The following is a 27,296-nucleotide window of genomic DNA, read 5'->3' as shown; positions in this document are numbered from 1 at the left end:
ATTTTATTTGCAAAAAAAAAGCTTCCTTTTAACTTAACGCAACTAAAATTATCCATTTTATATACACATGGCTCTCTTTCTCTTGTATATTCATATTTTTTCATACCCACAAGTCTGATAAATAATATATTCTACATTCTCCCAATTTTCTTGCAATCTCTCTCTTTATCTAGGTCATATAGTCATTTAGATGCTATCTAAGACTATATTTCAGTTTTCTCAACTTTTTTTTTCACCAAGTAATAAATTCTTATTCCAAAACTTTGCTTTACCCTTGTCAAATACAAGGTTACTATATTTATTTGCTGTCGTTAATTGTATTTCTACAGTTTTTGATAATTACAGGTCTAAAATATAGTTTTAGAATTGGAATTATTCAGCCTTCTTTCTTTACTTTCTCCCCCCTCCCTCCATTAGTACCTATGTTATTCTTGACTTTTTGTCCTTCGAAATGAATTTTATTATTTTCCCCCTAATTCAAAAAATAATTTTTGGGGAGGGGCAAGAGAGCAGAGAATAGATAGGACTTTGCCTGAGTTCTTGATGGCTTCCCTCAGAATCATCACTAGATCAAGCCTCTGAATGGATTTTGGAGTGACCAAATCCATTGATATTTGGAGTGTAACAAATTTATAGCAGAAGATATCTTGGAAGCACTTCAAGAAAGATCTGTCTAAATTGGGCACAGGGGAATATGGCCCAGTGCAGATGTGACCCAGAGAGGCCCTGCCTAGGGAATAAAGTGGAAGGCTCTTAACCAAAATACAGCAGTGTTGGCTAACTGCTGTCCTGGTTCAGAAGGCCAGTGGATCAGCAGACCTGCTGGGAGACCTTCGGTACAACTAGAGAAGGCAAATAGTGAATCTCAGAACCCCAATACAGCAGGTGGCACGTCACCAGTCACACCCAGAGAGTGAGAAACCCTGTAGCACTGGTCCCAGTACAGAGTGAAGCCCCGGTTGCTCTGCAGAGGAAGCTTTAGATAATCTCCCCTGTGCCCTAGGAGCAGACCTCAACCTTTGAAAATGAGCAAAAAAAAAAAAAAAAAGGCAAAAAGAGCACTGACCATATATAGCTATTATGGAGAGAGGGAAGAACAGACCTCAAATTCTGAAGACATTAAAAGCCAAATGCCTCCAGATGAAAGTTCAAAGGATGATATGAACTGGTCTCCAACTCTAAAGGCTCTCTTGGAAGAATTCAAAAAGAATCTTAATAATCTTTTGGTAATTTAATTGGAATACCATTGTATATATTAATTGGCTTAGATAAAATTCTCATTTTTATTTTATTGGCCCTGACTGCCATGTACAATTAATATTTTCCCAGTTATTTAAATATGATTTTATTTGTGTGGGAAGTTGTTTTATTTTTAAAATTTTGTTCATATACTTCCTGGTTTTGTTTTGACAGATATATCCCCAGTGATTTATACTGTCTAAAGTTATTTTAAAAGGGGTGTCTCTTACTATCTTTTCTGGAAGGACTTTCTTTGTGATACATAAGAATTTTGATGATTTAGATGGGTTTATTTTATATCCTGCTACTTTGCTAAAATTATTATTTCAACTAGCTTTGTAATATTCTTCTCTAAAATATAATATTCTCTGAGAGTAGGTTTCTTGGGGGGCTTCTGGAAGCAGCCTTCATTTCAGTTCTGAGTAATCACCCCGAATGCAGCCAGGAGTTAAAGTCCAAATACTTTATTTTCTCTTTGCAAGTCTTGTCTCCTTCCTTGGACCTGGTTAGCTTTCTTAGAGGCCTATCTCTCTCCTTGGTTCCAAGAGCTCCTACCACTAGTCCTTTGTCTCTGCCAGCTTCAGCCTCTAGCTCCCTCCAAATGAGCTTTTAGTGGTCTTCTCCTTTCTGGTCCTGACAGCTCCTCCTTATATATCCCACACTGGGTATACACCAATCATTATATCACTAGGAAACCATTATTTGTTGTAGGATTTAACTAAACTAGATTTAACCACTGTCTTCTCAATTCCACTTACTTAGCACCTTGTTAGAATCCTCACATAGCTTTTTAGTTGAATCTTTGGGATTTTACAAGTATGTCATCCTATCATCTGAAAAAGAGATACTTTTATTACCTTATTTCCTACTCTGTTTCATTCTATTTATTTATTTTTTCTCTTATTGGTATTGCTAGGATTTCAAATAAATAGGTCTATTTAGATTTATATTTCCTCTTCCTCTATTAATCTGGGCAGTTTACATTTGTGTGAATATTTTTCCACCTCACTTAAAGTGTTAAATTTAATGGCATAAAATTGGGGAAAATGACTCCTTATATTTGCTTTATCCTCTTTTCTCATTTTGATATTGAGATTTTTTCTCTTCTCTTTTAAAAAAATCAGATTAATAGTTTGTCTTTTTTTCATAAAACTCAATTTTATTAATTAAATATTTTTATTTATTAATATTTATTAATCTATCTTTAATTTTTAAGATTTCATGTAAAATAGGGGATTTCTAGTTTGCTTTTTTTAAGTTTTTTTTTTAATTGCATACCCAATTCATTGGTTTAGACATTGCTTTGCTATATCTCATTGATTTTGATATGTTGTCTAATTATGGTAATTCTCTTTAATGAAGTTATTGTTTTTATGATTTGTTCTGTAACCCACTCATTCTTTAAGATTAAATTTGTAATTTCCAAGTATTTTTAAATGTTTCTGTGGTCCCTTGTTAAAGATAATTTTATTGCATTGTGATCTGAAAAAGATATTTTCAATATTCTCTTTTAACTATAATATTTTTATATCTTAATATATCATCAATCAAAAAGTCACCATGAACCACTGAAGAAAAGGCACATCTCTTCTATTTCTATTTCATTATCTCTAGATATGTATCACATCTAACTTTGCTGAAATTCTATTTACTTCTTTGACTTTTTTTTTGTTGTTATTTTTATCTAGCTTTGAGAAGGGAAGATTAAAGTCTCCTACTATTATAAGTATTACTACCTATCTCCATCTTCAATTTATTTATTTTTTAAAAATTTACATGCTAAAGTGTTTGGTTAATCTAGTTTTAATATTGATGCTATTTCTAATCACATCAATTTCAATCAATTCAATTCACATATATTGGGTATTTACAACGTACTTTATACTAAGATAATTATTGAAGATATAATGACAAAAACAAAATAGTTCATGCTCTCTAAGAGGTTATTCATAGTCAAGTTATTTTTTTTTAAGTTGCATATACTGGCCAAGCTTTAATTGCAGGGCTTGATTCTTCTAAGTTCTTCAGCTAGAGTCTATGAACTTATTTTTTTAATAAATATTTCAATGTGATTAGTTTCTTTTATAATCCTATGTATTTTATTCTATTTGCTTTAAAAAAAAAAAAGGTTCTGAGAAAGGATCCATAGTCTTCTCTAGAGTTCCCAAGTAGTCCAGGAATCACAAAAAGATTAAGGACTCCATAAGAACAACTAAAACTATAAATTATACTGTTTTGCTCCAAAATGATTCCTTCCTTGTAGAAATTTGTTTAGTTCAATAACATTCTGACATGGTAATATCTAACTATCTCAGCTAACCTTTATTTTTTCATCTTCTTTCCTTCGTTCCTTCCTTCCTTCCTTCGTTCCTTTTTCCTTCCTTCCTTCCTTCCTTCTTTCCTTCCTCCCTTCCTTTTATTTCTCCTAGCAGTGTTATATAGTTAGGTCAAAAGGCATATATTGTTTAGTAATGTTTTGTGTACAATTTCAAATTATTTCCTGTCTTTATTTTCATCTCTTTCCAGGGCAGCTGTTTGTATGTTAGGCACTGTGGTAGGTCTTTAAGGAAATAAAGAAGAAATCAAATCAGTCTCTACCATTATGATGTCTATGTAGGGACGGGGATGGTATGCTGAGACAGTATCCCAAGCTACTTTCACATAATGTTAATAGTAATATAGTAATTATACATAATATAACATTACAGTGAAAATATAGATTTACATTTCTAGAGGGCAATTCCTCATTGTTGCCTACACTCATGACATCAAAGTTCTGTACACACACACATACACACACACACACACATATTGTGTTGCATATGTATATCTATATCTCTGGATATATAGGTGCTTGTGCACATGCATGTACACCCATGCATTTACATTACCCTGTACATACATATGCCTATATGTATGTATTCATGCATGCTGTACAACTATAGTTTGCATTGAGAATTAAATGAATTGGGGTTGAGAAAAGATTTTTACCTGCTGTAGATATTCCAGCGCAGGTGGGCAGTTAACTAATGGCACTGGTGCAGGCATCCATATCTGGTTTTCTTGACAAGTATTTGGAGCTTGAGAGCCATTACGTGAAATGTACATGGGGAAGCTTGTGGGCTGAGTTTGGATTGGCAATCCATAAGGTCTGTGTCCTTTATAGCCTGTATATGAGCAAATGGAATCATTGAGAGTTGTCTAATATTAATTGATGTCTATACTTTATTTGAAATGCCCACATTATTTATCATAACCAATTTGATCATGTTAAAATTAAAGCCAAGGTGAGCCAACACATGTGAACACAGCTGCAAGCAAATCTTCAAAAAAAAAAAAAAAAACAAATTGAACCCAAATGAATTCCTGGAAAAGACAAACAAAGAGAAGGAATAGTAGAAGAAAAATTTGAAAAATAAATGAGAAGGGAGAAAGAAAATTATTAAAAGAGAATAACAACTTGGTAAAAGAGTTTTATTAAGGTAAATCTCTATGTTCCTGTGATCCCTCTACGTTCTTAGTCATTTCTTTCCAGAACTTCCAGTTTAAGGAGAAGCACCTAGCCTATACATCTTTATTCCTTTATTTTTTCTGGGCCCTACTTTTGTCTTCCTAGAATTTTTTCTTCCCAATTCTCCTGCCTGCCTGCATCCATCCCCACCCTACCCCTAAAGTTTTTCTACTATGCTTTTTTCTTAAATGTATTCTCTTTTCCAGTTTGAATATAAGCTCTTCAAAAGGAAGGATTGTCTTTTTTTTACTTGTATCCTGACCACTTAGCACAGTACCTGGCTCATAGTTATAATTCAATAAATACTTACTGATTTGCTATCAGATATTTATCAATGATATCTGAAACAAAGATTTTCTCGCCTCCCACTCCACTTACTAATCCTCATTGATTTTGTTTGTGCAAAACTTTTTTTTTTTTGAAATCCAAATTGTCTGTTTTATCTGTGAAAATTACCTTTATTTCTTTTGGTTAAAGATTCTCCCTGTAGAAAAGGATCTGCTTGTACAAAAATATTTATAGTAGCTTTTTTAATAGCAGCTAAGAATGGAAATCCTATCTTCAATGTTCGGGCTAGCTTTCTGGAGGACCTTTGGATGGGCCTTGGTTTCGGCAGGATAGTCACCAGGAGGATGGACAGGTATAGAGTCTAAAGTCTTTGTTGTCTCCTTCACAGTCTGTGTCTGTCAAAGTCTGAGTCTGCCACAGTCTCCTCCAGCAGTCTGACTTTGTCATAGTCTGACTCAGTCTGCTCTTAGTGCAGGAGACAGGAGAGTCACCAGGAGGATGGTCAAAGATAGAAATGTTTCATTTTCAGTCCTTCTCAGCCCTTATATACCTTAGTACAATTACATCCTTACAGCATACTGAATATGTGTGAACTAGAGAACCATTACACCACTATACTAAGTACTAAGTATATATATGAACTAGAGAACCATCATCTCATCAATTCCACTGAATTAACACCTTGTTTCAAGTATACTTCTCCAGAATTCTGGCCCTCTAAAAAAGGGCCCATACCTAGAGAAAGAACTGATTTAAGTCTGAATACTGATTGAAGCATTTTCTCTGTCTGTCTCTTTGTCTGTCTCTTTTATCTTCTCTCTCTCTCTCTCTTTCTCTCTCTCTCTCTCTCTCTCTCTCTCTCTCTCTCTCTCTCTCTCTCTCCTATCTGTCTTTTAAGTTAGGAGTTCTATGATTTCTTTCAAACATGACTTTTATAGAAATATTTTGAATTACTTCATATGCATTTTCTTAAAGGGGATTGGGGGTAGGATAAGAAAGAGAATCTGGAACTCAAAAGTTTTAAAAAATAGAAAACATTTAAATGTAACTGGGGAAAATATTTTTAAAAATAAATGACAAGCAGGATGATTTCATTAAAACCTGAAAAGACTTACATGAACTGATGTAAAACGAAATGAGCAGAACCAGGAGAACCTTGTACTCAGTAAAGTCAGTATTATATGATGAAGAACTGTGAATGATTTAATTCTTCTCAGCCATGTAACAATCTAAGATGATTCCAAAGGATTTATAATAAAGCATACCATTCAGCTCCAGAGAAATAACTGATATTGTCTGAATATAGATTCAAGAATATTATGTCTATCTTCCTTCTATCTCTTTTCACATTTTTAGTTCGTTTTCTTGTACAGAATGACTAATATGAAATTATATCACATGATTTCACATGGAGAACCAATATTTGATTGTTCGCTAACTCAGAAAAGGGGCAAGGAAAGGGAGAGAAAGAATTTGGAACTCTAAACTTAAAAAAAAAAATAATAAATTGTTTTACCATGTAATATGAAGAAAAATAAATATTATTAAAAAGAATTATTCCCTAAACCATTTTTTGTAAAAGCATAGTAACAATGACAAAAATAGTTACAGAGTTCTTGAAAGTTTGCAAAATATTTAAGTATAATCACAAAACTAAAGTATCTAAGGGTAGATTCATGCTCAGATTTTCCCAATTTTAGGTGTAGCATTTTCTCTATTATACCACATATCTCCCTCTAGTTACCAGCTTCAGTTCTCTACTTTTTTTTAAAGTTAATAATGTAATATTTTATATTATGATTATTGTTGTGATTATGTTAACTGGAAGATGTTAGTCTAATTCTCATTTTGGCTCGTTAGATTTTGAATTCCCAACAATTCTTTTCAAATAAGAAGTCCCTCCTTCCAAGTTTTTTTTTTATTATTATTCTTTAGACAATATAATTTTTTTTAAAGATAGTCTAATTGGACCACAGTGATTCATTGACAATGACCAACGATACAATGACAATAATGTGGTGAGAAACTTTGATCATGAATCCTAAAAGTGAACCAAGGGGAAAAAAAAAAATATATATATATATATATATATATATATATATATACCTTTCTGAAGTCTGAACATACCTGGTTGATGAAGACTGTAAGGGGGAGGGGTATCAGGTCTTGGACTGGGTGATTTTTCTCTATCTACAGGTGCAGCAGCCGCTGTGAGGTTAGAGGGGGAAAAAACATAATTATAAAAGAGAATATTATTCTATACTCAAAGTATTTGGGGACTTTTAAACTCTAAAATACTAGAAAAGTAATTTATATGTAGCATATCTGATATTTTTAACTTAAAAGAAATATGCCATTGGACAGGATCTAACATAAACTACTTACTCGAGATATTTTAAATGCTGCTTCCAAAGAAGCAAACAGGTAGAGAACTGAATGATTCTATGAATCTTATAAACATAACAAAGCTGTGTCTTGGACAGACTGTCAGGAAATTGTGGTTATTACAACCAGCTAAGAGTTTATGCCCTATAGCATACAGATTAATCCCTTCCAAATCATTTTGTTATGTTGCATATGAATAACAAAGAAATAGATAACACTCTGAAATGTTACTAAGATGGGGCAATTGATGCTTTGCCTTAGGCATTAAAATTTAGAATGCCCAAAAGGGAGGGGGGGGAGCAGCTAGGTAGTCCAGTGGATAGAGCACCAGCCCTAAAATCAGGAGGACCTGAATTCAAATTTGACCCCAGACACTTAACAATTCCCAGCTGTGTGACCCTGGGCAAGTCACTTAACTCCAGATGCCTGGGGGGGGGGGAACAAATGTAAAGATAAAATAATAGCAATTTCACTGTAATTCATTAAAACAGATGTTTCAAATTGTGTGGATATTTCTGAATACAGATATGTATAAATGCATATACTGCAAGCATATATCTATTCATTATAAATTTTCATATGTCTTGTTCTTAAATTATAACATTTTTAGATTACACAGAGTCCCTGAGAACTCTTGTAACAAAGTAAAACAATTATGCAAAAGTAACATTAGCATGATACAAATGGAGCATACACTGACTTACCTTCCATTTCTAGGAGTTATAAACAATTCTGAAATTAAAAAAAATATATATATTTATTGCCCAGAAAAAAAAAAAAGTTTTTTTTCCCTTAAAAGTCCATATAACAAATCACTCATACTTTTTTTGATTTTTCATTATAAAAAGAAGCTCCAATACAATCAATTAAAATCTATACCATCAATCCAATTTTTTATGAATATGTACTTTTATGAGTGAATAATTTCATGAATGTGAAGTTAGGGTGATTCAAGCTAGGTCAAACGCAGTGTGCTTATTCAAGAAGGCAACCAAGTAAGAATGCCATTTCTGATTATTACCAGCACTATTTCCATAATGACTAGCCTCCTACTGAATCTCAAATGAATAAATCAGTCAGAAAATGTCCTGCCTCATTTCCAAGTTAGCCAAATAGTCTAGTAAATGAGTCTACTCCCTGCTTCAGGGAGTAGAATTTCCAGGAATCTCAAGAAACATTTGGTCACTACTGATCATTGGATCTTTGTTAATTCATATAATAAAAAAATTTTAAGAAAGAGGAAAAAATAAAAAAAATGAAAACAAAAAATGTGTCAAAATCCCAAGCTTTCTTAACTTCTTGGGTAGTTTTCCATCCTATGACAAACTAACCCTCATTGCTCATTTTAATTCAGTTCAACTCCCTAACTATAGGAAAATAGGGGCAAAGATCCCAAAGATACATATATATGTACATATGTATATACACACATATACATACACATTTTGTATTTATGTATATATACCAGGCTATATCTGACCAACATACCTAAGGATTCCCTTCACTGATATGCAATACTTTTAAAGTCAAATTGCTTTATACATACCTAACATGTATAGACAAATATAATATTATAGTGACATTTCTTTTCTGGACTTCAATTTCCTCATCTATAAAATGTAGTCATTAAAATAGGAGTTACCCAAAGTCTTTTTATTTTTAACTTTAAAGGTTCTATGATAGAAGCAATGATTTTTTATCTATAAATCTATATAGGTTTATATACATGTTATATATATATAAACCTATATAGAGATTTATAGATGAATCTATAAATTTATCTATAAATCTATAGTTTATGATTCAAACTGTAGAGTTGACAAGGATATCCAACATACTAAAGAATTATCTAAATCTTTTACTCATTATTTTTAAGCGTAGGGTAAATCTAATATACTTCTTAGTATTTGTTTTGTTTTGTTTAAGTCCATAGGGCACACAATAAAATATATAGGAAATTAATATATAACTAGAGACATAAAATCTACATTGCCTCACCTGATCAAATTCAGGTAGATACAAAAATATAAGCTTTTCTAAACTAATTGGTGAATAAAGTCCTCAGAAACAATGTCACAATTAAACATGGTATCAGTAAGAGAAATTGTGATCTTCTGAAATCTTTGCATTCAGTCTTTCATAGCACAATGGAGGTGAAATACACAACGGGGCTGAGAAAGACCAGTGATTTTACTGAAATTACTTACCAGTGATTAGTTCCTGGTTAAGAATTTTTTTTTATTTAAGCAAAATGCAACATCTCTGCAACTTATCATCTTAGAGGAGTTATTGAGGAGTACAGAGAAGTAAATTGATCAGTGTCCCACAGACAATAAACATAAGTACATATGCGTATATCCACATATCACCTCTGTTAGGTGCTCCATGTCCTTTCAGAGAAATTAAAATCGGCATAAAAGAAACTGCTTTCATTTGCTTTCCCAACTTCCCTCAGATACCACCTCTTGCTTCTCTTTCACAACTATTGCCCACCTAACAAAGCCAACACAGTTCATTATTCTAACCATCAACCTCACTTACCTGTGTCCCTTTCAGATGGCTTATTCTCTGGCCAACTGAGCTTCCTGAATGGCAAAACTACACTCAGCAGTGAAGAAAAGAGAAGAAGGAGGGGCTGGGTAGGGCAGTGGGAGGGAAAGAAACATGTATATAGAGAGCAAATATAAAAATGAAAAACAAAAGCTCAGAGCAATAACAAGAGCTTTCCTAGGCATTGCAGCTGGTTTTTTTTTTTTTTTTTTTTTTTTTTTTTTTTGTGTGTGTGTGTGTGTAGGTAAAGAAAAATTATATCTCTAATTTCTTTGCTATGTAGAAATGATAGTGTGCCAAGAATGTAAATAAATGGAACAAATTAGGAACAAATTAAATTTTTGAGTTTATGAAGTTTCTTCAGTTAGTAGAAAAAATATTTACCATGGGCTGAGTTTCAAAAAAAAAAATAAATAAATAAAAAGGTTATTATAACTCAAACACACACAAAAGGACATATTCGTTGTAAAAAATGGCATTCGTTGAGTTTATTTATTGTAAGATAATCTTTACAATTTAATTCACACAGCAGAAAATTAACTGGAATTGAACACAGAGTTACATGTAAATACTTGTGAATGGCATGATAATTTCAATATGAATGAGGAAATGATCATATAAAAAAATTGCCCTCAGTTAAGAAAAATTAGCAGATCAGACCCCACCCTTCCTTCCCCACCCCAGACCTCTAGGTATTCTTTATTGTTAGTGCATAGGTCAACAAACATTTATGACATGTGCTCATGTGCTAGGACTGCTAAATGCCAGTGATCAAAAGAAAAAAAAAAAAGCAAAAGAGTGTTCTTCTCTCTTAAGGAGCTACCAATAATTAATATAAATAAGAAAAATAGTCATTTCTCTATAATAAAAGACATAAAAATAAAGTGATTTCTTAAAGCTTTTTTGAGGGTTGTATTTTTTTTTTCCTTTTTGGAAAAGGGCACTGAAGTCACAATAGCTACCTCAGAGATCAGATAATTAAATATTGTTTTTTTAATATTTGTCAATAAATGCTGCTATGTTTTATTTTATTTATATATTTTCCAAACTGCATTAGTGCTTGTAAAATGAATTATGTATGAAATTTTCAGCTAGCTATAAGTTATACAGAAAACTTTTTAAAGAACCAACTTTTTTCATAGAAAAAGACTATAGCTCATAATCATTTTATATACATAGTAGTCACTTTTATCTAAATGTCAACCATAACTTGCATACTGACCTCAAAACAAGTATTCTATATTCAAAACAGATTTATTATATTTTTGCAAGTCACTTATATGATCAAAGGGTCATAAATCTAGAGCTGAAAGGCACCTTAATGCTAATTTTGTCCAATTCCCCATTTTACAGATGAGGAAACTAAGGAAGGCAATATTCTATAATTTGAAAAAAAAATTTTTATAATAAAGTTGCCTGTGTTGTTATTTATAGATCTCAATTATTAGTACACTTTTTGAGTTAAATTTTAAAAATTCCATCATATTTCCAATTCAGATGTCCCAAAACACTCTTTAAACAAATCCGAAGATAAATTCATCCAATTATTGCCACACTCCTCCTCTTTCAGTATTAGAGTCCCCACTTCTTTCAAAAAACATGAAGTCCTAGAATGAAAATCCAAAATATAAACATTATATTTAGAATTTAATTTTGCTAATTTCAGTTTTTAGATATTGGGGATAAAATAATACCTAATGATGGACATTCACTTAGAGGAAGGCTCTTAATAAATGAGACAGTACAAAAACCTAGACGTTTTTATTACTGCTAACATTAACATGGAGATAGAAGGATGATGCATATAGGATTTCATTCTTTAGCAAATTTAAATTTGTTTTTTTTTCCTTCTAGGAAGCAATTTAGGATATTACCATAAGGCAGGAGAATAAAGGTATCAATTGTTTATGGCTACTGTGAGTCCTTTCTGTTATTTGGCATTTTTTATGCAGTAAAAAGGAAAAGATTTTTTGTATTTTAACATACAATGTTATACAATGTTTATATAGGAAACAAGAAAACTTTTTAATCTACATCAAATGGAATTTAGAAATGTATGACATTTTGATATTCACAGGGGATCCTCTAAGTAGATACCAAACTAGACCAAAGAGATAGTTTATGGGGTCACCATCAATTTGAGATTAAATCTTGTTTATATAAGCCTGGACTTTGGAGTGCTAAGCCACAGGTAACATATAGTGCTTATATTAAGCTCGCTGTTTTAATTTTGTTTTACTCCACGAGTGAACTTAATTAGTTGTTTAAGGTTTCCATGCACTTTCTCTTTTGCTTTCCTCCTCTTGAATCCCCTTCTTCCACTTTGCCTAATCTCAGATTCTGTTTTGTTTCCTTACCTTTCACTAATAACATGGCAGACCTTTTCTATCTCTTCGCTAATTTTTCACTCAACTAATTTTCTAATTATTCTCTTCCATTTTTCCTTCCTCCCTTGTAGATCTCAGATAAATTTGAGTATAGAACTTTGAAGCTTGCTCTTAAAATCACATTTATACAAGGAGTTGGAAAACTGATCTGGTCTTTCAACCCAAAGTAAGCCATGGGATTCTTACTGGAAACTTTGTCTGGACCTTTGAGAAAAATCAACTGGAATTGGGTTAAAATTGTAACTGATAAAGATCTGGGTAAGTTTCCAAGTAATTTCCTGCTTTTGTAACTTATAAGTTTGATTTGAAGAGGAAAGCAAACAGCATATAGTTTTCCAACTAGAGAAGTGACTTCATCCCTGATGGGATACTTTGTGATTCCCAGAGCTTCTCACAGGTGGTGTCAAATATTTTTTAAAAATGATTTTTAAAAGGAAAAACAAATGCAATTTAAAAAGTATTCTTTCCTTGAGCAGATCAATAAACTATCATTTTTTCAACTTTTGTCCCTTCAAGGTGTGAGGCAGAGTAATGCATTAGAATATGTTGCATTAAGTAGTGCATTAAGAATGTTAAATCTGAAGTCAGAGACCTTAATTCAAATTCTAGGTCTGCCATCTATGTGGCTCTGGGCAAATTAATGAACAGTTTCTGAGTTTCAGTTTTCTCATTTGTAAAATGGGAAGAAAGTTTAACTAGATGGCTCCAAAATTGACTCCACTCTATGATCCATAGAAATAACCCTTTAGGATGTATGAGGGCTGTAACAATTCTGCCCTCTCTTTAGCTGGAGCCAAAGAACTTCAGTTCTTTCAAGTCCAACAGCTATATTCTTCCTCAGAGTTAGAGATAGGGTTCTAATAAGGTTTTAGCCAGTTATGAGTAAAACTTGACGACTGTTATTTTCCTTCAGGGTCCTACAAGATAATAGACTATTAATCTTGGACAAGAGGGATTAGTGGATAAATGACCCTAGAGATGACACATAATGGTTATGTGAACCCACCCAACTCAACCCCTCAGTAATCCAGAGAAGTCTATACTAAACTTTACTATATACTATATATTACTATACTATAAAATGTAGAGCAGATCCTATTTTGATCTACATTGGTAGAAGAAATATCCTCATTAGGGATTTCCAACACCAATAAAATCACAGATCCATTTCCTCTGCCTCAAAAAGAAAAATACCCATTCAATTTGTTCTGTTCTTCCCTCTCTCTTTCAGTAGGTACTGAATGAATTTTTATGACTAGATAGGATAATAAAAATAGAACTTGAAGGAAAGTTCTAGGCCAATTTGTTCAACCTCTAGGAACAGGGAGTAAGAATACCGAGAAGCTAACAAATTTCATAAAGCAAAGAAAAGAATGTATGTGTTTATACACATGTATGTGTGTGTATATGGTGTAATGGGGAGGGAATATTACTATAGAATTAACATAAGAAATTACTACAGCAAAACACCCATATAAATCAATGAAAAACAGCTGATTAAGACTTTCAGGAAAATATTTTTGTGTGTTTTTTTAATCAAATAAATGGAGTAATACTGGATTTGGAATAAAAAAAATTCAAATTTGCTTTCTGAGATTCGTAATACTTGTACAGCCTTAAGCAAATCATCCAGATTCTTTTTCTCGTCTATAAAATAAGATAGTTTGGAATAGATGGCATTTAAGCTCTCTTTCGACATTATATGGTTAAAGGGAATAATCCAGAAGTCAGAAGCTTAGCTCCTCATTCTTATCATTCTCACTTAACTTCTTTGTTCCTCCATTACCTCTTCTGTAAAATAAAGCCCCTTTCAAATCTAAACAATAGTAAAATAGAATTATTGTTTCCAATTCCAATTGGCATGTCTCATGTTTAAATATTCCTATTATATGTCCCCATTTCTAGAATATACCCTCCTTTTCCACTGGTTTCCATTGAATTTCTCTTAAGACCAAATTTTTTAAAAGGTATATTAAATATTATAATAAACAATATTAATATAATAATAAATATTATTTATTTTTAGTAATTCAATTCTATTTTATTTGAAAATAAATTCTCAAATTCTCTCCCTAACTCTAACCCACTTCCCCACCCATTGAGAAGTCAAGAAATATAATATCCATTTCACACATGAAGTCATGCAAAACATATTGCCACATCTGTCATGGATATGATTATTTCCAATTAATGAAATTAAGATAAGAAAAATAAAATTATTAATCATGTACTTACAATGAGAAAACAAGCACCCAACATCACAGCCTTCATTTTCACATCAAGGTCTAATGGAAACTGAATTGAAAAGTTATCAGCATCCGTAAACATTTCTTTTATTACTCCTGTCCATTGTTTTGTAATTTTTCCAACTGTAGTCTCTTCATTAAGAGATTTTATCTGATAGAGGAAATAAATTATAATCTCAAACATCTTCAACCCAGAATGAGAAAAGATCTCATTTTATCACACCAGTGGGAGTCATAAAGATAACAAAGGTATGGTACCTGTCAGTATAGAAATAAAATAATTTATGCATAAATTGAAAAATGTTCATTTGAGAAAGACTATTTCTACCTGAGGCCAGATTTTCCTGAATAAATCTCTCAATACTCAAATGGATCTATGATCTCCCTTAATTTGAGGTTTTTCTCCATTATTACAAATCCAAGTCTGTCTATCCTTTGTGATTCCCAGAGGCGTTCCACACTTTTTCCCAAAAACCCAAAAGTACTTGTAGAACACCATGGCTATTCATACCCATCTATTCCTTACACTCATCATGTGAGCAGCTCATTTCTTCATATCACACATTTTTGTAATAGTTTATTTCATTCCTATTATTCTTTAGAGTTCCTTGATGGCTGTATTATACACTTTAGTATATGGAGTTAAAGCGCTAACTATTTCTGTCGGGAAGAAATTCTCTAAGATGGCTAAGTTGCACAGCAGAATAGACATGTCTTGGTAGAGGGAGTTTCCGTAGGATTTCCTTAAATTAGACAGTAAAAACATGAATTAATTAAAAAAAAACACACCACCTAATCAAATCCTCTCTTTAGCTGACTATAAGTTTCAACATGGTCCCTAGATTTGTTACCTAAATCACACTCATAGTAAAGATAGTGGCTGTAGGTTTTCTGTAACTGGTATATTTCCTGTGGCTTTAGCACTGGGAAGTCACATTGGATCAGGCAGCATCACCAATAGGATTTTGAATTGTTTTTAAATGTTTTTAAATGAGTTATATTAGAGATGATTATTATATTACAGATATATTAGAATGGTGCTATCATTGCTTTAAAAAATATGGGTGGATATTTTATCAAATTCTGAAGTGAGAAGACCTCCTTCCTATTTCTCTTAGATTCAAAATTTATAAGCTATCGTAAAAAGCATAGGAAGGAAAATGAATCATGTGAAAAAATCTAGTGAGATCAGGATTCAATACTAAATAAGGGAAAAGCCATTTAATGTTACCCATTCTGAGCAATGTTTAATATTCACTTATATGAAGATCACTGAAAATATTGAACTAGTTATTTTCTAACAACTGAAAATGAGATTACTTTTGACCTTAAGGAGTATAGATTAAAAGACAGACCAAAAAAATCCAGGAAAAGAACAGATAATAGAAAATCCATTGTCATGCCAGCTAAAAACTGAAGCCAGTATGATTCGATTTGTCTCAGTATAATTCTATTCAGAGTTTTACTTTTAACAAATACAAATGCACTATTTTCTAGAGCTGAATCTCATGTTCACTCACATAACAGATAGCAAGGTAAAGTGGAAAGATTCATGCATTGGAATTAGAGGGCTTGGTTTAAAGCCTTCCTCTGTCATTTATTACCCATATAACCATGGAAGATGTCTTAACTGCTCTGTACCTCAATATGTTCATGTACAAAATGAAGGATCATTTCTAACTTAGTTCTATGATTCCCTACTACTAATAACTCAACATTGAGCAGTCTTCATTTATGAACATCATATATCATTCATCTGGCTTATTTACTTGTATTGCATTATATTGGTCAGATAATCTCTCTCCTTTTTTGTGGTTTAACATCTCAGATTATAATCCATGGCCTATCCTTTGATTCTAGTAAAAACCAAATAAACAATCATATAATACATATAATCAAAAATACTTTTCTAAACTCTTTTCAAGCTCAACTGAATATGTTTCTAAGAGATAAAAATAAATTATTTTAATCTTAACAAAGATATAATTTGGGAGGATGGAAGAGTCAACAGAGAGCTGATTGGATTTAGAACCAAAATCTGGTTTAAATCCCTGCTCTGCAGCTTATTGGCTATGTTTTGTTGGGCAAATTATTTTACTTCTCAAGATCTTGCTTTCTTCATCTTTAACATCTTTCTAAGGATCTTAAATCTAAAGATCCACCTCAAACATTTGATTGCTCTGTTACATATCACTAGAAACATCTTTATAAAACCACATGTTTTTGAGGGTGATGGTAGTAGGCAATTGAGATTAGGGGATTTACTCAGGGTCGCACAGATTGGATTTGAACTCAGATCCTTTTAACTCCAAAGCTAGTGTTTTACCCATTGAGCCACCTAGCTGTTCCTAAAATCATCTATTAAAAAAATTAACAGTCCAATAATATCTCCCCTCTACTGGAACAAAGGGATCAAATTAAAAATACAACTTATAATTTTTTAAAAGTGTACCAAAAGCTAAAACAACCTCTCAAATGAATGAAAGTTTTAAATTGATTTATTTTTTATTATCTTGAGTACAGAAATTTAAAAATATTATTCTGAATGTAACTTGCCTCAAAATCAATGTCTGAGCAACATCTGCAAACGATACATGGGCCAGTGATTTTCAGCACCTCCTGACGATGCTCATTTAGAACTGTAAACTTGGGCAGAAAAGGATGCCAGTTTTGGGTAACATAACCTATCGGTACACCAGGAGGAGATTGTATTTCCAACTGCAAAAGGAAAAGAGATCCAAAAAACACTGTAAGATAACTTTTAAAATATACTATTCAAGTTTTAAAATAAGCCACTTAAAAGAGGGAGGAAAGTCTTCAGGAAATCTAAAAATACCTGGTGTGTTCATGCAGTCATAGGATAAATTTCTCCAATAACTCTCAAACTTTTTAGACTTAGATTTTACTCTGATATTCTATAATTACATGTAACCTTTTTTAATTAAGAGATCAAGAAATAGATTGGAAAGGCTAGGCAACTTGGTTCAAGAATTGGTTATATAATTTTAGTACACTATTACCAAAAAAAAAAAAAAGTAACTTATTTTTAGAACTTTGTTCATTGCCACACTAAGGGTTACCAACTAGTGACCTTTGATAGGCTTTCTACAGAAATGTAGCCAGCTTGGTTAAGTATATACCTCTAACAAAATGTAACACCAGGGAAGAAAGATAAACTATAAGGGACATATCTAATTCTATCACACAAACTCCAGCAAACATCTTTACTTTTTCTTCATGGATCCTGGCTAGTTGCTCTTATATGTTCTTACTCAACTCCTCCCCTTCCCATTCCCTTGATAGTTTGAAATCTGACCAATACCTAGTGACCTATCATATCAAGATCATATACCTTTCTAACAATCCTTCTTATTTGATTGAAATGGGAAATTTAACATATAACTGGCCTAAATATGAGTAAAGACTTTCAGAGTTTTTCATGTCATCTTTGGGATAAATATGGGCCAGATGGTAAGTGGGTTTGGAAACTAGTGAAATGATTGTTAATATCTGAATGTCAACTCTGAAAAGAAACTTTGGATGTCAGTTCTCAGGGGTTTGTTTCGACCCTGTTCTAGTTTTATTTTTGTGTGTGTGTGTGTGTTTATGTACTATATATTATATATATTATATACATATATAATATATATAGTACATATATTGTATGTATATATATGTGTATATATATATCTATACATACATATATATATATATATATATATATATATATTTTTTTTTTTTTTTTTTTACTCAGTGACTTAGGTAAAGGCATAGATGTGTGCTTACCAAACTTTCAGGTGACACAAAGCTTCGGTGATGGGAAGGGAATGTCACTTACTTGGTGGATAGTAGAATCAAAATCCTGACAGAATAGTACATGGGGCCAAATTTAGTAAGATGGTATATAATGAAGATTATGCAAAATTCCACACTCAGAGTATATTGGTCATCATTACAAGCACAAGATAGGATTGATATGGCTAGAAAGTAATTGAGTTGAAAAAGATGTGTAAGTTTTAATAACATGCAAATTCAAAAAGGGCCAACATTTTGATAGTCAGTGGTCGTAAAATCTAACAAGCCTAAGTTGAGTTAAGGTAGGAATGGTGTATAAGATGATGGATGACAAAGTCTCTACACTATTCTATGATCAGAAAATATTTGGAATGTGTGTTAGATTCTATGGATCACATTTTATTGAAAACTTTAATTAGTTGGAAATATTTCAGAGGAAAGAGAGCATTAGTCTGATTAGTTCCTTCAAGAACTGATTGAATGAATTTGGCATATTCAACCTGGATAAAAGAAATCTTCATGAGGTACATGAAAGCCATCTTAAAGTATTTGAAAGTCTTTAAGGTGAAAGAAAAAGATAATTTATTTTGTTTGATTATAAAGGGCAAAAGTAGGAACAATGGACTTAAGTTACAAAATATAAAAATTTGGGATTGATATAAAGGAATGATTTCTTAAAACTAGAAGTTTCCAAAAGCGCCATGGAAGGGCTCAAGGATAGTGTGTTCCTCCATTCAAGAAATTTTGTTTTGTTTTGATATTTTAAAATTTAATATTTTATTTTTCTCTAGTTACATGTAAAAATAGAAGCTCTTCAAATAAAGGGTAGAAGACCTGATTTATTGATGATGTGATGAAGGGAGCTCTTTTTTTTAAAGGAATGGGTTAGACTAAATTGCTTGTGAAGTGCCTTTTAAATCAGACTCTGTGAGTTTAATCCTAACCTCAAGGTTAGGGACATTTTAAGTGGCACTGACTGACCCCTGGCAAAAATGAGAACTAGGCAATATCTTTATTAATGTCTTTCTTCTCTCTTTAGCATTCCTTTCTTTAAGTAGCTTCCCTATATCTCAAGTGTCTATTTAGCAGCTGACTGTTAAGTGTCTTGTAAAGAATTAATGGATAATGAAAGTATTAGCTGATTTTTGGCTTAGATGATCCTCCCAAGAGTATCTGCACTTTAGAAGGAGCTAACTGAAAAGAAAACATAGTGGAAACTAACCAAATAGGATGATTTTTTTTCCCCTTTGTTGGTGGGGGCTCAATTACCTTGACTTAAAGGATGCAGTGAAATTTCCTTTCTGTGATCCTGCCATCTATTTTCAACAATCTTAGCTTAGATTCTTAGAGATCAACCAGTTCTATTCCATTTTTTAACACAAAGTTCCTTCTAATTTCCATCTAAGTGGTCATGTAGACATATCTTGAATGAAGAGAAATCAGTTAAATTACAAGGCTATTTTAAGCGTCTAATGTTCAAGAAATTGTTTGTTTGCTTGTTTTAATTACATTAAACCAAAGTCTGCTTCTCTGCAAATTAAAGTCAACAGATATGTATGTATTAAGTATTTATGATGTGCCAGGCACTGTACTGAGTACTGGGGAAGACAAACGCAAAACCATGGTTTTTACCTTCAAAAAGCTCAGGTTCTAATGAGGAAGATAACACACAAATAATTATCTACATATGATTTCCACTTATTTCTTAGTTCTACCCTCTGGTATCAAACAAAATCTAGTCCTTCTACCATAAAATAGCCCTCCATTGCAAACAGTTATCATGTGCCATGTACACCGGACCCAAACCCAAGTGTTAATGCACGTATGATGTGTTTTCTAATGGAAGAAACCACTATTCACTAATTGTAAGGCAGCATCATGACCAAGTGACTTGGGACAACAAAAAGATGCTCACTGACCTCCTGGAGACAACAGGGAAAACAACAGGAAACACATCTGAAAGGTCTCTCAAAATTTATCACTTCTCTGCCAGAATTGTCCAGAATCTTTATAACGAAGGGTCTTAAGTTGCCCAAACAGTTTCGAGTACAGCAGTCATTTTCCTCCACTGCAAAGTAAACTCTCTGTCCCAAGCTATTTTTAATTTCATATTTGTTGTTGGTTTCAAAACCTATAAGTGCTAAAAATGGGGGAAGGTAGAAGAAGACACGATAATTATCACAAAGACCACTACTGGGAAAATGATTTTAACATAAAGACACTAAATAATTTCCAATCATTAACTCTACCCTGCTGGTCCACCTGGGACAAACTATCTATCTTCTTTGAGATTCCATTTTCTTTTCCTTCTTCCCCCCCAATATTATTTTATTTTTCCAATTACATGTAAAAATAGTTTTCAGCATTGTTATTTTGAGTTCCAATTTTTTTTCTCTTTCTCTCTCACCCTTCCCCTCTCCAAGATAGCAAACAATCTGACATAGGTTATACATATATAATAATTTTAAATAAATTTTCCATATTAGTTAATGTTGTGAATGAACATCAGAAAAAAATGGGAAAATCACAAGAAAGAAGCAAAGGAAAAAAGGTGAAAATAGTAATTTCTTGATCCACATTTCAGTGTCTCTCTCCCTCTCTCTCTCTTTGGATGTGGATGGTATGCTCAAGGACACTTTGTATAAAATCAGGTTGCACTCTGTTGGTTGATAGGTTGCTGATCATTAATTTAATGTTCTTTTTACCACCCTAAGTATAATCTAATTGGCTAATTTTAAAAATTTAAATCTAATACTTTTAATGATAGATCTATGGTCATCAGTTGTACATGAGAATTGGGACCTGGAGGGTGGTGTATGGATGAGAAAAGGTCAATTTGACTGAACTGCATTGTAGGTGGGGAAAAGCAAGGGATAATAAAGCTAGAAAGATAGGTTAAGAGCAACTTTAGAAAAAAGATTCCTTTGGTAATTGGTTGGAAAATGGACTAATGGAGCAAAATCTAAGACAGGGAGACTAGGAATTTATTGTTTTGGTCCAGGTAAGCAATGATAAAGACCTAAACTAGAGTGCTAGTTGTGTAGATAGAGAAAAAAAAATAGAAGTGAGACATATTGTGGAAAGAGAAACTATAAAGTTTAGTAATTGAATGAATATAGGAAGTATGATGGTGTGCAATGGGAGGAGAAAGCTTAGGAGTTCCTTGAGGGGAAGTAGTGTCTTTGTATATCTAGAACTTAAAACAGTACTTGATACATAGTTGTAAAAAATGCTACTGACCAGCAGTCTTGAGATATGCCCACAATTAATAATCCAATTATTATGAGACATGGTTGAGGAAAACTATAACTAGTGTTACCTTTCTTTCACCAAGATTTATTTGCTCAATTGAAGCAAGAATATACTTTTTAAATAGGAGTTGATTAAAATGCAATAAAGTAAATTATTCTTTTAAGGATACAGTAGATACATACCTTCCAGAATTTCAACTTGCTGGTGGATTACTAATTGGTCAATCTATATGAATGAAACAAATAATATAATACATAATTATTTATTAGGGACAGGTAAAAGGCCTGGTATTTCATTAAGGTAAGGAAATCCTAGATGAGGAAATTATTTCTATCAATACAGACCAGTATCTTCTTTGCAACTTCTGAAAGTTGTCTAGAGCAATTGTTTAGGGACGTAAGCCAGTTATAGCAAAGCTGGAACTTATTCATTCTGGTTCTAGGTTCCCCTATCAGTTGCTATTGATTACACATTATTCCATTAAACAAATCTTAAAAACTCTAACATACAAATATTAAAAGCACACAAATTTGTCATAAAAAGTACATTATTTTTCAATTTTATAGGGCAGCTGGGTGATGCAGTGAATAGAACGCCAAGATAAAGCCTTGGAATCAGAAAAACTAGAGTTTAAATCCAACTTCAAATGCTTACTGGCTGTGTGATCCTGGGCAAGTCACTTCACCCTGTTTGCCTCAGGTTTCTCATCTATAAAATGATCTGAAGAAAAAGAAATGGCAAACCATCCCAATATTTTTGCCAAGAAAACCCCAAATGGAGTTATAAGAATTAGACATGACTGAAATGACTGAATAACACAAAAGATTTATTTGATCACATCTATCACTAGTACTAGTTTCCCCATTCCCCCTTCATTCTAGTAGTGCCTTTTCTCTATTGATCCTTTATCAGACTGGGGACTCTTTTAGAGCAGAAATTATCCTTTGCCTTATATTGGATAATTTGATACTGTCTAGCACAGGAAAGGCATTTAATAAATTTTTGATGACTGATTATGAAATTAATAAGACAGAATTTAGAAGTCCTTACTAAACTGTAAGAAAAAAATAAAATAAAACAAAGACCAAAATCCTGACCCAGTACAAGACGTTTTTGCCCATTGTCACTGTGGTCAATCCTTAACACAGAAAATTACTTTTAGTGGAAATTCATTAACAGAAATCAGAAAATAACATTCCATTTTAGAAAGTAAAAGGTAAAATCTATATTTCAAAAAATTCAATTGTAATTCATTTTTGCATCATCTTTTATGGTAAGTATATGTCAGAACTGTAATGCTTGGATAATTTTTCACATCCATTTAAGAAGAAAAATGATTCCACAAATTGGATCCAACTTTTCTATACCTGGACAAGAATCCTGTCTATTATGTGAGATGAATGAGCATCCAAGTTTAACACAAATTTCTCTCCAGGAGGGAATATCATGTATGTGTTTTTGTATTCATAGTACCTTGTATAGTGGTCTATGACAAATGCTTAAAGATCCTTGTTGAATTGAACTAGTTAATCATCTTTTGTTTGAAGACCCACAACAAAGGGGAGCTCACTACTGTCTGGACAATCCATTCCACTTCTGGGCACCTCTAATTGCTAAAAAGTTGTTTCATCCATCCCAAAATCAAACCCATATCAGGCTCTTCACAAATACCATCTATTGCTCCTTATTCTTAACTCTGAGCTTAAAACCTTTAATACTTCTTTCACATGCAGTGTCTGAAATTTTTGAACACAATTATGTTTCTCTTAAGACATCTTAAGTTCCTTCAGCTGATCTAGAATCTTCTTTAGAAACTCCATAAAATATAGGACCCAGAATGTAACATAAAACTCCAGATGTAGACTGACTACTACAAAATACCATGGGCCTTTCACCTTTCATTTTTCAGATCTCAAGGCAGACAAGGACTACATAGTAATATATATATATATATATATATATATATATATATATGTTTTGTTTTGGTTTTTTTTGTGGGGAGAGCATGGAAGGGCTGCTATATGCTATAGTGTACTGGTTGCCTCTTAGCCCATAGTCCACCAGAACATCTCCATTTTTCCCCTCTTTCAAGAACTCTCTTCTTTCTTTGCCCATTTAAAATTATTAAAATATGCACCCAACAACTTACACTAAATATTAAATATATGCTAAATAAATAAATATTAAAATGTTAATTCATTTAATTAAACAAACATTTATTAGGGATCTACTATGTATAAGGCACTGAGGTAATTGATTGCAATATAAAGATATAAATTAAGCAGTCCATGAAAATCCCCAAACTTTATATTTTACTAAGTTCAACTTTAATCTAGCACTTGTTTTATATGAAATTTAAACTACATTCTAAAATTTTACCTAGGCATAAAAATATTATCATAATCCTTTTCAACAAAAAACAAAATTTTATATGCCATTAGTATATTTCTTATATTTTTAATGTTAAGTGAAAAAAATTTCATGATGTTCCTCCTTTCTGACTGCTCTTTTCCCACCTCACTTTTGTTATTTTACCTTCTGATTCTGAGGGAGTCCCCAAAGTTTTGCTCTAGATCCTCTTTTTTTTTTTTTATCTTTTCATGCTTTTTTGTAATGACCTAATTTTCTCCCATGCCTTCTATGGAAATGACTGTCAAATTTGTATCTGTACTCCAAACTTCCTCCACAGTTACACTGTGTTCCAAGTACATGTCTATTGAGATACCTTGCCAGCTTCTGCAACTAAAGGTATTTCCAATTAAACATATTCACTCCAAGAAACTTAAGCCTTATCCAGGCTTCTTTGGTTCTATTAATAATGCTTCCCCAGTCACTCAGGCTCATAGAGTCATCTTTGGGAATGAGAAAAGGAGGTAAAAGACAGCAAAGAGTCCATCAGTTTATGAAGCCCTGTAATTTCTAACCTTGTAATATCATTTTATATCCAGGGTCTTCTCTACACTTTTAGCACAACCAATATAGTCAGTATCCTCATCTATCATCTATTTAATTTAAATACAGCCTCCTTACAGATATCCCTGCCTCCAGTTTAACCCCAGTTCCAAAACTGTTGAGCCACTTGACTGAGAAATCTAATGTATGAACATGAAACTTATGTACTTAAACAAAACAAATAAATCATCATGAACTCCCTGTTTCCAGTAAGATACATTTTAAATTTCTGCCTGGCTTCAAGCATGTTAATGATCCAGTTTCAAACTTGCCTGTGCAACTGTCTAATTATCTCCATTCATGCATTCTCTTTTAGCCCAAATGGACTATAGCTTAGCCCTAATTCTCATTCTATTTTCTCTTTTTCATGTCCTCATATCCCTTCCTACCATTGTCCACCCTGATATTGGATACATTCTCTTCCTATTCTAGCTCTTGCCCTGGAAGCTGGATTCAAATCACTAGTACTATTGCCTCTGGAAAATGTATGTCAATGGACAACAGGGTGGTTCTACATAACAGACAAGATCATATATACTTTCCAGACCATCATTTTCAACTCTGTATTCCTTGCTCCTATCTATTATAGTGCCTTGCAAATTGTAGGTGTTTGACAGAGCCAATTAATCAAATATTTACTACAATTTAAGAGTATAAAATACTAATAACTATAGAAAATCCTCATATAATGCTTACAAAGCCAAGCTGACTTAAAGCAAGTCAGTTTCCTCATCTGTAAAATGAGCTAAAGAAGGAAATGGCAAAACACTGTCTTTGCTAAGAAAACTCCAAATAAAGTCATCAAGAGTAAGACATGACTGACTAAACAAAGCAAAGAATACTCAAAAGCTAACATTCATTGGTTCACTTAATATGGAATTTTACCTTCCCTTACGGAATGCACTTCCCTCACTCTGACTATATAATTTATTCAAGAGCAAGGGATCACAAACAGAAATATCTACAGTTAAGCTAACCTTAATTATTAAAAGGGAACTAACAAGTCCTGCAACTTTGAGTTAACTGCCAATTAATTAATCTTTCCATTGTTGTTCAATGAAGTCTGACTTTTTGAGATCCCATGGACCATACCATGCAGGGAGTTTTCTTTGTAAAGATACTAGAACAACTTGCCATTTCATTCTCCAGTGAATTAAAGCAAACAGAGATTAAGTGATTTGCACAGGATCACAGAACCAGTATTTGAGACCAGATTTGAATTCAGAGCTTCCTAACTCCAGATCTATTGTTCTATCAACTGAGTCACCAAGATGTTCTTCAGATCATTCCACAGACTTTATTAAGACTATATTAAACATAGATATTTATATCTATAAACATTAAAAATAAATAAGACTATTTTAAATAATACCACCTCTGTGCCAGAACACTGTCCTAGGTACTGGGATTATAAAGACAAAGAATGAAATAAATCTTTCCTTCCTTGGAAGATTGAGATAGACATTATTGAGAATTTCACTAAATCAGAACTAATCAATGGGTTGTGATACACATAGGTTGTAGGAATGAATGCTCACAGAGAGATGAAATCATGAATTAAAAGGGGAGGGGGACAAGTCAGTACCTGAGTTAAATATTCCAGTCCAGGTGGACAATTCATTGGTTGTGGTGGTGGAACCCATTGTGACAATCCAGGCATACCAGGCTGTGGTGGATTAAAAGAGGCAGCGGGTTGCTGATAGTTAGGAAAGCCAACAGGCCCAGGACTTGGATAACCATATTGTTGTGGAGGGCCTTGAATGAAATAATAAAGAAGTTTATATGCACCAGTGTATTTCAACATGTTAACACACTTGAGACAATGCTTATGACTAGAAAATTATATGTTTTCTCCTCTTCCAGTGAGTAAGAGGAATAAATATGTCAGCAAAAGTAAATATGACAATTCCTGCAAAGGGTTGGCCAACCACAAAACCACCTAGGATTTGTCACTTTTCCCCATCTGAAAAAAGCATCTACCATGAGATCAGCATACAGATAAGAAGAATATGGATAAAATAAAATGAGCAGAACCAAGAGAACGTTGTACAGAGTAACAGCAATATTTGGTGATGGTCAACTGGGGAAGAATTAGCTTTTCTCAGGAAGACAATTGATGGGTCTGATTGGTGCCCAAATCTGTCCCCTTCCCCAGCCCAAACTAGAAATCCTCAATCACTAGTTGACAGGTATAGTTCTACATGGTCTATAATCCCATCAACCTTGAGTTTTGGACATCAGTCAATAAGATAGCAGCACTAACAGGATGTAGACCAGAGCATCGGAACACAAACTTCAATCTTTCTCCAAACATAGCAACCGTTACCATTTCTGTCCTTCTTACTGTCCTTTGGGTAAATTTATGACCAAGTCAGGCTAATTATAATACCATTACCATAGATTAATACTACCCCCCACTGGGTTTTTCTGCATGCATTCTGAGTAACTACATGTACAGTTTCATCAAGGTTTTATGACCTCCCCATGCAAGCAAATTCCTCTTATAACCTCAGAATCAACATATCTTGTGAAGTAATCAGACTCCATAAATATATTTGTCTTGCCTTGCTCGATGGCTAATTCTTGCTAAATTTCCAGAAGGAGCAGAGCTGAGCATGTATGATTCTCAAAAAAAAATTAGTAGTACCTCATTTTTCCAAATAAGAACAAAGATAGTTTTAAACATTCATC

At 32.8% G+C, this 27,296-nt stretch overlaps 1 protein-coding gene across 11 annotated transcripts in view; it reads right to left on the bottom strand.

Annotated features, from left to right (window-relative positions):
- PLSCR1 (phospholipid scramblase 1) overlaps positions 1-27,296 on the bottom strand; it is an 81,465-nt gene that overhangs the window by 12,847 nt on the left and 41,322 nt on the right. For 6 of the 11 annotated variants that reach the window (XM_012546505.3, XM_012546504.3, XM_012546502.3 and 3 more), the window contains 6 exons: positions 26,191-26,360; positions 21,836-21,878; positions 20,321-20,541; positions 17,163-17,324; positions 14,596-14,757; positions 10,433-11,580 (listed from right to left, as the gene is read on the bottom strand). In XM_012546505.3, coding sequence (XP_012401959.1) covers positions 11,518-11,580; positions 14,596-14,757; positions 17,163-17,324; positions 20,321-20,541; positions 21,836-21,878; positions 26,191-26,360 — 821 coding nt within the window. In that variant the 3' untranslated portion in view covers positions 10,433-11,517. Of the gene's footprint in view, positions 1-4,230; positions 4,407-6,153; positions 6,268-7,165; positions 7,247-8,127; positions 8,156-10,432; positions 11,581-14,595; positions 14,758-17,162; positions 17,325-20,320; positions 20,542-21,835; positions 21,879-26,190; positions 26,361-27,296 lie in introns of those variants that run through there. The other 5 variants (XM_031957799.1, XM_031957800.1, XM_031957801.1 and 2 more) reach the window with 3 other exon arrangements.

Source organism: Sarcophilus harrisii, chromosome 3, assembly GCF_902635505.1.
Source record: "Sarcophilus harrisii chromosome 3, mSarHar1.11, whole genome shotgun sequence".
Lineage (NCBI taxonomy): Eukaryota > Metazoa > Chordata > Mammalia > Dasyuromorphia > Dasyuridae > Sarcophilus > Sarcophilus harrisii.
Note: the sequence above shows the minus strand (reverse complement) of the source record. Positions and strands in the feature narration are given on the sequence as shown.